We start from the raw sequence: 8,650 nt of genomic DNA, 5'->3' as shown, positions 1-8,650 counted from the left end.
CTCACTTCTTTTGTAATCAATGCCCTGATTTGGTTGAGTGCCTCGATCTCCCAATCTCCCCATCTCTCATCTCTCCCTCTACCCTCCCTTCCCTTCTTCCCATCACTCCATCTCTCCCTCTCACCCTCCCTCTGCCTTATCGGTTTACCTTGTTCCTTGGCTCCACCCTGTTTTAGCCATATTCACCTGTGCAGCCTACATAGTACATAATAATAACATATTAGAATGATTGTTAATAATTAATGATATCAATAATAATCATAGTACAAACATAACATCTCCTATGATTATTGTAACTGAATTAAATTCTATGAAATGTAGTGTACATTAAATGCAAGCCAGCTTGCACCGGCTCCATCTACTGGACATATGATAACACTGTAATAACCGCATAACAACGAAGGTGTAAATAATGTGTCCTCTATACACAGTGTTTCTGCTTGCTTGTTTTCAAATGGGATCTGAGTGGTATCCATGGGAGTGGAGAAAGACTAACACTGCAGGTGGGAAATGGATCTCCTCCAAAGGAGAAAATGCCAAGAAAGCAACAGGACACAAGGAAAAATGGCCAGGACAAATAGCCATGCCCATGTGTACTAGAGAATCTGGCTATTGGATGGGCACATAACAATGGTTCCTTAGGAATGAGACAGGCTGACAGAGACAGCGAGATACTCAGATAGATTAATTTGGTGAAGCAAATGCATTAAACAATCCCTCCATTGTTTCCTTGGTTACCACAGTCCAGGGGGCCTCTTCAGATTTCATTGAGACTTGTTACGGTAGAATGAGGACAAACCACACACCAAAGACTGTCACACAAATAGAGAGAAAGAATCATAAGGCAACACGGGTAGCACAATCCCATTCATTTTTTTCAGACAACAATATGTACGAGAGGAATACATTTTTTCTGTTCTTATTTTACCTCACATGAATAATAAAATAGCTGTCAGTCTGTTTTACACCTTCAGTGCACATCCATATTCACGACTCGAACTTATAACCCAACACCCACCATATCTACAGGGGAGGGAAGAGGGGTGGTGACATAAAAGTGCTTGGACGTGCATGTGTCCTCCTGAGGAGAGGGAATAACGGTCCAGTGAAAACCAGTACAATATATAGAATCTAGGTAACTACATTTATGATACAGGGTCACACAGGGCCTACAAATGTACCTTTCAGTAATGATAATGGCAATGGGCTTGCACAAATGTCAAGGGTGGGTTTTTATCTTTTTGATTAGATGACTTGACTCTGATTGGTTGAGTGCTGTGAGTGAAGGGCCACTCTCAGAACCCTGGGGTGTATTCATATACCAGATTCTGTTGCAAAATGTTTTGCAACAGAAACTGTTTACTCCAAATGGAAAACATTTTGCAACGAAAATGAGAGTTTCTATTGGACAAATTCAGGCAGGTCCCTGAACTGACATCTAGTCACAAAATGGTGCCAAGATGGTGGCTGGGCAGCTAATTGTGTTTGGTGTGTAATCACCAATGTCACCAACCAGCTACGTTTGCTGCAGGCAATGTTGACTCTTTCTAGGCACACAGCTTGATTACATCGTTTCCAACATCTGCCAACATCTTATGTTATATCTTTGGTAATCCTGGATACACCCCAGATCATCTCTTAGCATCACTGTGATGAAATACTCAATGCATTCTTGGAAGAAGAATGCAATTCTAAAGCTTCTTTATGGACGAAGAGGGAAACACAATTTGGAAAGAGGTACAGAAGCTGTGCAAAACAGCCACAAAACTACAATAAAACAGTATCAATACAGAGAGAATATATTACAGTACAGTCATGTTGAGACAGATATATACTGAGTTAACATGATTGAACAGATTTTTATATCATGATAGCAACATCTTAGTAAAAACAATAGAGAGAATTCCATGACTAAACCTTGATAAAGCACAACTAAAAGTACACTTGAAATGATATTGAATGTTTATCATACAATTCTAAATCAGACCTAAATTCAAATATTTACAGTAATTCATCTCACGTAGGGGATGTAGAAAGGATGACCTATCAGAACACCCTCAACAGGTGCAGAGGACATACTCTGGTCTAGAACACACACACTGTTCTGTCTGACCCTGACTAACTCCTTTAGGCCTTAGGCTAATGTGGGCTGTGTAGGAGAGGTAGGTGCCAGATTACCTGGCTCCAATGTGGGCTGTGTAGGAGAGGTAGGTGCCAGATTACCTGGCTCCAATGTGAGCTGTGCAGGAGAGGAAAGTGCAAGACTAGTTGTTCCATTGAGGCAGGAAGCTGAGAAGGAACTCTCCCACTCCCAGGAAGTAGACCACCTGTGCAATGCCAAAGAGCGGAGCAATGACCAGAGCACGGCAGTACGCCCCCTTCAGGAAAGCAGAGGGACCCTCTTGGTGCAGAATCTTCCTGTTAGACAAGAGGGTTGTGATATAGGGGTGTATCTATATTCTAGCCTAAAATGCCTTCTCCATTTATTTAATAGTACCAGTAGATGTTGTAATGTTCTTCCATCATATAACATGGATATAATCGATCAGAGAATGCCTGTCATCATGTTTCTTTCTTCATAGGTCTGCTGTTCACATTTTAGGGAAAGGTGGATTAGGTTGGTTGAACTCACAGACACCAAAACCAGGAGGGAAGCAGTGGAAGAGTTAGAGTGAGAAGGAGAGGTTACCTGATGCAGTCTGTCACTCCGTGTCATGGTCTGAATTCTGGTCTTAATCACTGTAACACACATACTGTATCAATTGTCTTACAGGGCACACGGCAGGCAGAATACACACTCATACCTGTATACACACTTGACGGTCCTTACCATCCACTGGATTAACTGCCACAGCAGCTGTACTGCCAGCGATGCAGCCTGATGCAAAGGACACATAGAAGGGAGCGGGGCCATCAGCCCCACGGCCACCCAGGCTGTTCAGATTGGCAAACAGGGGGAAGTAGATTATGGAGAATGGCACGTCCCTAAGAGAACAGAGGAATGGAACAACAAATATGTATCATCTTCATTTGTGTGTGTTCTTGCAAGATTGCCATTGTGTCTCTGTGCAGATGTACCTCAGCAGTGTGGCCCCCAGGCCCTTGTAGAGCCCTGCGATGCCCTGGCTCCTCAGCAGCTCCCGGGTGAGCTGCATGGCTGTATGGGTCCTCGCCTCCACTGGGCCCCCAGGGGCCCCACCTGCAGCCTGGGGCATCAGCTTCCTCTGAGCCTCTACAAGTGTCATAACACACACAGCAACATCAGTATCATCAGTGTGACATCATCAACCAGGGACAGAGAAGCAGCAATGCCTCAGGAGAAGTTGGCAAACAAAAATAAATTTGGGGAGTCACAGGAACACAAGGAAGAGTCACAAATGTGTTCAAGCATTACAATAACTATTGGTACATTGACACAATAACAATGCTGGTTCTTACTAGTTCTAACGGATCAGATCTCTATGATCTGTTAGTGCTTGTTTGGTTGACAATACACTGGTTAGTCATAAAACATTGACTGGGAACAGGGGAACATACAACCTGCTCTCCCCTTCTTCTACCCATCTCTCACCTATCCGCCCTGCATCCTGTAGCTGGATCTTTAGCATCTCCATGGGAGTGGTGACGATGACCTGCATCAAGAGATGGAGAGACAAAGAGACAAAGAGATGGAGAGACAGAGTGTGACTTCGTTTCAGAAGAGTTCAAATCCCCAGGCAGACACACTACTAGTGTGCATAACTACTGTTGAGCCACAAGGCTGTAGTAGAGAGCTGTCTGAGGCTGATACCCTGGCTGAGCTTACCTGACATGTACCAGCACCACAACCCGCCAGCATCTCCCTCAGCAGGGTGAGCTTCTGACTGTGAGAGAGAAGAAATGTCATAATTATTTTGGTTCAATTACTTCTTTCTCTGGATGGTCTGGTGCTATCTCAGGGGTTTTACATACATTAAACAAAACGCACACAACATAAATGCATCATGCTAACTCCCTGTTTCTATACCCGGTGGCGTTCAGCAGGTCAGCCACCAGGGGGAGACTCGTCGAGGCCGGGTGGGCATCCCGAACGAGATCCTGACAGACTAAGGTACAGAGTTTATGTCCCGCCTCATGAAAGAGTTGTGTGCCCTCATGCAGATCAAGCAGATCCGGACCTCCGTTTTTCACCCGCAGACGGATGGGCTCGTCAAGCGCTTTAACAAAACGCTCAAACAGATGCTGCGGAAGGTCATCGAGCAGGACGGGAAGAACTGGGACCAGCTGCTACCCCACCTAATGTTCTCAATCCGAGAAATACCCCAATCCTCCACTGGGTTTTCCCCGTTTGAACTCCTCTACGGGAGGAGGCCCCGTGGCCTACTGGACCTCGCCAAGGAGGTGTGGAAAGCCCAACCGACCCCCTTACGCAGCGTGGTAGAGCACGTGGAGACGATGCGGGAGCAGATGACAGCCATACGGCCAGTCGTGAGGGAACATATGGAGAAGGCCCAACGCGCCCAAGCCCAGGTCTACAATCGGGGAGCCCAGCCCAGAGAATTCCAGGTGGGAGACAGAGTGTTGGTGTTGATCCCCATAGCCGAAAGTAAGTTCCTGGCCACATGGCATGGACCATACGAGGTGGTCGAGAAACTGGGACCTGTCAACTACCACGTACGGCAACCGGGGAGACGGAAACCTCAACAGATTTACCACGTGAACCTGTTGAAGAAGTGGCACGAGAGGATAGCCTTGGCCGTGTTATGGTCGGGACCCAGGACGCCAACGGTACCAGTGGTGGTCCCGAGCAGTGAGGACCTCGACCCGGCCCAGAAGCAAGAGCTCCGGGAGCTTGTCGATCGGAACACGCCGGTGTTCTCTGAGAAGCCGGGCTGCACGACCCTCATTGAACACCACCGGGGAAACGGTAAGAAAGAGGCCGTATTGAATTCCGGAGGCCCGACGGAAGGCCATGAAAGAAGTGGAGGCTATGCTGAGGATGGGGGTCGTTGAAGAGACCCACAGTGCATGGTGCAGCCCCATTGTGTTGGTGCCCAAACCGGACAGTAGCCTCCGCTTCTGTAATGATTTCCGGGGTGTGAACGACATAAGCGTATTCGACGCCTACCCCATGCCGAGGGTGGACGAGCTAATCGACCGATTGGGAAAGGCCCAGTACATCAGCACCATTGACCTGACCAAAGGATATTGGCAGGTACCACTGGCAGCCTCCTCCCGGGAGAAGGCGGCGTTCTCGACACCAGACGGTCTGTACCAGTACCGGGTGCTCCCGTTCGGTCTCCACGGAGACCCGCCCACATCCCAGCGACTGATGAACAGAGTGCTTCGACCCCACCAGCAGTACGCAGCGGCCTATCTGGATGATATTATCATCCACAGCCAAGGTTGGGAGGAGCACCTGACGTGCCTCCAAGCAAGCTGGGTTGACCGCAAATCCCAAGAAATGCAAGCTAGGGTTCGAGGAGGTGGAGTACCTGGGGTATTTGATCGGACGGGGGAACGTCAAGCCCCAGGAGAGGAAGGTTCACGCGGTACGTGACTGGCCCGTTCCACGCACCAAGACACAGGTCAAGTCCTTCCTGGGACTGGCAGGATACTATAGCCGGTTTATCCCCAACTTTCGGCTATAGCTTCCCCCCTTACCGATCTAACCAGGGCCCGCCTCCCGAAAACAGTGAAATGGACGGACGAGACAGAAGCAGCGTTCAGCCGTCTGAAGGAAGCGCTGTGCTCCCATCCGATTCTCATAACGCCCGATTTCCAGGTGCCGATGGTGGTCCAGACAGATGCAGGTGATACGGGACAAGGGGCCGCTCTGTCCCAGATACACGATGGGGAGGAGCACCCCATTATGTACATCAGCCGAAAGCTGATACCGAGAGAATAGAAATACTAAATTGTTGAGAAAGAGTGTCTGGCGGTGAAGTGGGTGCTAGACACTCTCAAGTATTACCTGTTAGGTACCCACTTCACCCTGGTCACGGACCATGCTCCCCTGGCCAGGGGTAAAGACACAAACGATCGGGTCACCAGGTGGTTCTTGTCCCTTCAACGCTTCTCTTTTTCTGTTGTGCACAGGTCAGGGGCGAAGCATGGAAACGCGGATGCCCTACCGAGAAGGGAGACAGACGTTGCACTGAAGACCGTCCCCTCCCCGACATAGCTAAGGGAGGGGTGTTGCGTACAGCAGGTCAGCCACCAGGGGGAGACTCGTCGAGGCCTGGTAACAGATGGAGTTTACATCACGAGGCGGTGGCTCCATCTGCTGGACGTGCCAGGTCTTGACGGGCTCCCCAGACAGGACTAATTGTGGCTGATTGGGAGCTGGTGAGTAATTAAGGGCGGATTGCTCACCAGCTGTGCAAGGCCCATAAAGCTGCCAGAAGGGCAGCACATGAGAGAGGACTGGGGGGAAGGAAGGAAGGTAACGTCCATGGAGTTGGAGACAGTATCCTGGAGAGGGTCTCATGGGGGAGACCTAACCTTTTCTTTTGATTATTTTATTAATAAACACCCTTGAAACCGAGCTACTCATACTCTGTCTGTGTCTGATCTGTGTAAACGTTTTGACCCAACCCCCTGATCTGCCACAACACATAGGACAAGACTATAAACATGCATAAAACAATAAACATACCATTAGTGATACACATATAGAAACATTTAGAAACACACACACACATACTCACACAGTCTTAGAAACATGTTAATAATTCACCAGTTCGCTAGCGCAGGTCACTCAATAATTTATCAGCCATGTTCTTGGTCGCCATGGAAGTGTTGAGGGACGCTAAAGATAGCCCAGGTATGTCATGCGGACAATGCTGCAGGGGCTTATGGGATTGGTCCTATCATCCATGCTGTATGTTTATAAAATATTTATACCTCTAATGCATTACCACTGGATCAAAGCACATAGTGAAGATATTATTAGCATCCTGAAGTGATATTTATATCAAATCCAAACAAGAAGTTAGTTAAGTTGATATAGTATACACTACATCTTTCAAGTACATCAATTCAAGGAGATCAGAGTGGGCAAGAGGTTGATGTGCCAGTCAGTTATGACTGGTGTATGATAGTATTTGACAGGCAGGTGTTTGAAAGAGGCCTCTGAGCCCTACTCACCCATCCTTGGACAGGTGCTGTCTAAAGAAGTCATTGGCAGCTAGTTTGATGGCCTTCTCTGGAGTGACCAGAGTCAGGTTCACAGCAGCACCTAATGGTCAAATAAATAGAGAGACACAGAGTAATAAACAAAGAACATGCTCAAACCTGTGTGCACACACACACACACACACACACACACACAGACAGACTCTTTTGTCCTACCTCTGTACATGCCAAAGTATCCCTCTGATCGGATGGTCTTGATAAGGCAATCTGACCTGTGTAGTGAACACAGAAGATTACTGTGCAAAGACCTCAGAGAATCAACCAGAGGTAAGCAGATACTACAAGTGAAACGTTTGTTTTAGAATTTCTAAATGAGACTGGTTAAAAGTGTGTGTTGAACAGCATTGTACATACATGCTGGTGTAGAGACGGGAACCATTTTGCTGGTTCTGGAGACGGGTCTTGGCCAGGTCAATAGGAAATACACATGTCACACCAATCAGTCCAGCAATTCCCCCATTGATCAATTTGGCAGGTAAACTGAGAGGGAGAGAAAGAGAGAAGGGTGAGAAGGGGTGAAAAAGGTTAGAATGACCAATGAATAACAAAAGAGAATAACAAAATGGTGGAGGAATTAGTTCAAGATTCAACCTAAAACATCAATTAAAACATTTGATAAAACCCTCTCAGATTCTTCTGTTTCCATCTAAATGTCCTTATCCGCACTTACCTGATCTGCTTGTCAGCCATCTATCTGAGACACAGTTACTCTGGCAGTTCCTCTGTCTGTGTATCTCTAAATGTGATATTCACCTCGGTGTTTAAGGAAAACAGTGGATTGGTGGAAGATAGATGGAGAATAACTCGGTCAACCAGCCAATGTTCAGCCGTCAGTTTCAGTCAGTCAGTCAATCAGTTGGTCAGTCAGTCAGTCAGTCAGTCCGTCCGTCAGTCAAATAATTGGCCAGCTGTGGAGGAGAACTGGAAAAGAACAGAGTACAAATCCATATCAGAACAGTAATCTGACCCTCAGTTAAAGCTTTGAGAAACATCTATGCATGGAAAGTACTTGGCTTATCCCTGGGCATAATAGCATTTACCTCAATGTTGTGTTGGCTGGCTACCTGAAATGAAGAGTGTTCATTCATTGAGCCATGTTTTCAGAAGAAGCAGATAGTACATCCACCCTCCTTCTGGACCAATCACATCAATCCTTCCCCTCCACCCCTCCCTCAACCCTAATTCTAACCTCCACTCCTTCTTCGATTTCCTCTACTCCTACTCCTCCCAAATCTCTCCTGATTTGTGTGTGTGTGTGTGTGTGTGTGTGTGTGTGTGTGTGTACATTGTATTTGAATGGAGCAAGAGAAAGCAGAGAAAGAGAGAGGGAGATGGGACATTCAATACTGTGATTAGAAATATGGGTGTATATCTGTTTGAGGTCTAGTCTGTCAGCACACGGCACTCCTTCTCTCTTTGCAGGTTTGTAACAATATACCTTTGACCGAACATGCTTTGTTGTCCTTATAAAAGG

At 47.1% G+C, this 8,650-nt stretch overlaps 2 protein-coding genes across 2 annotated transcripts in view; both read right to left on the bottom strand.

The window, feature by feature from the left end:
* LOC311111150 (synaptotagmin-7-like) overlaps positions 1-8,650 on the bottom strand; it is a gene marked incomplete at both ends in the record, with an annotated part of 166,828 nt that overhangs the window by 91,695 nt on the left and 66,483 nt on the right. The gene's annotated exons all lie outside the window — the stretch shown is intronic.
* On the bottom strand, positions 855-8,299 carry LOC311111842 (mitochondrial glutamate carrier 1-like). Its single transcript, XM_084154743.1, has 11 exons — positions 8,217-8,299; positions 7,847-8,097; positions 7,531-7,656; positions 7,333-7,388; positions 7,129-7,219; positions 3,806-3,863; positions 3,572-3,632; positions 3,079-3,232; positions 2,831-2,985; positions 2,690-2,739; positions 855-2,453 (listed from the first exon to the last, which is right to left on the bottom strand). Exons 2-11 carry the CDS (start codon positions 7,864-7,866, stop codon positions 2,265-2,267), a joined length of 960 nt encoding a protein of 319 aa, XP_084010869.1. The 5' UTR covers positions 7,867-8,097; positions 8,217-8,299; the 3' UTR covers positions 855-2,264.

Source organism: Coregonus lavaretus (assembly GCF_964263955.1).
Source record: "Coregonus lavaretus genome assembly, chromosome: 37".
In the NCBI taxonomy this organism is placed as follows: domain Eukaryota; kingdom Metazoa; phylum Chordata; class Actinopteri; order Salmoniformes; family Salmonidae; genus Coregonus; species Coregonus lavaretus.
Note: the sequence above shows the minus strand (reverse complement) of the source record. Positions and strands in the feature narration are given on the sequence as shown.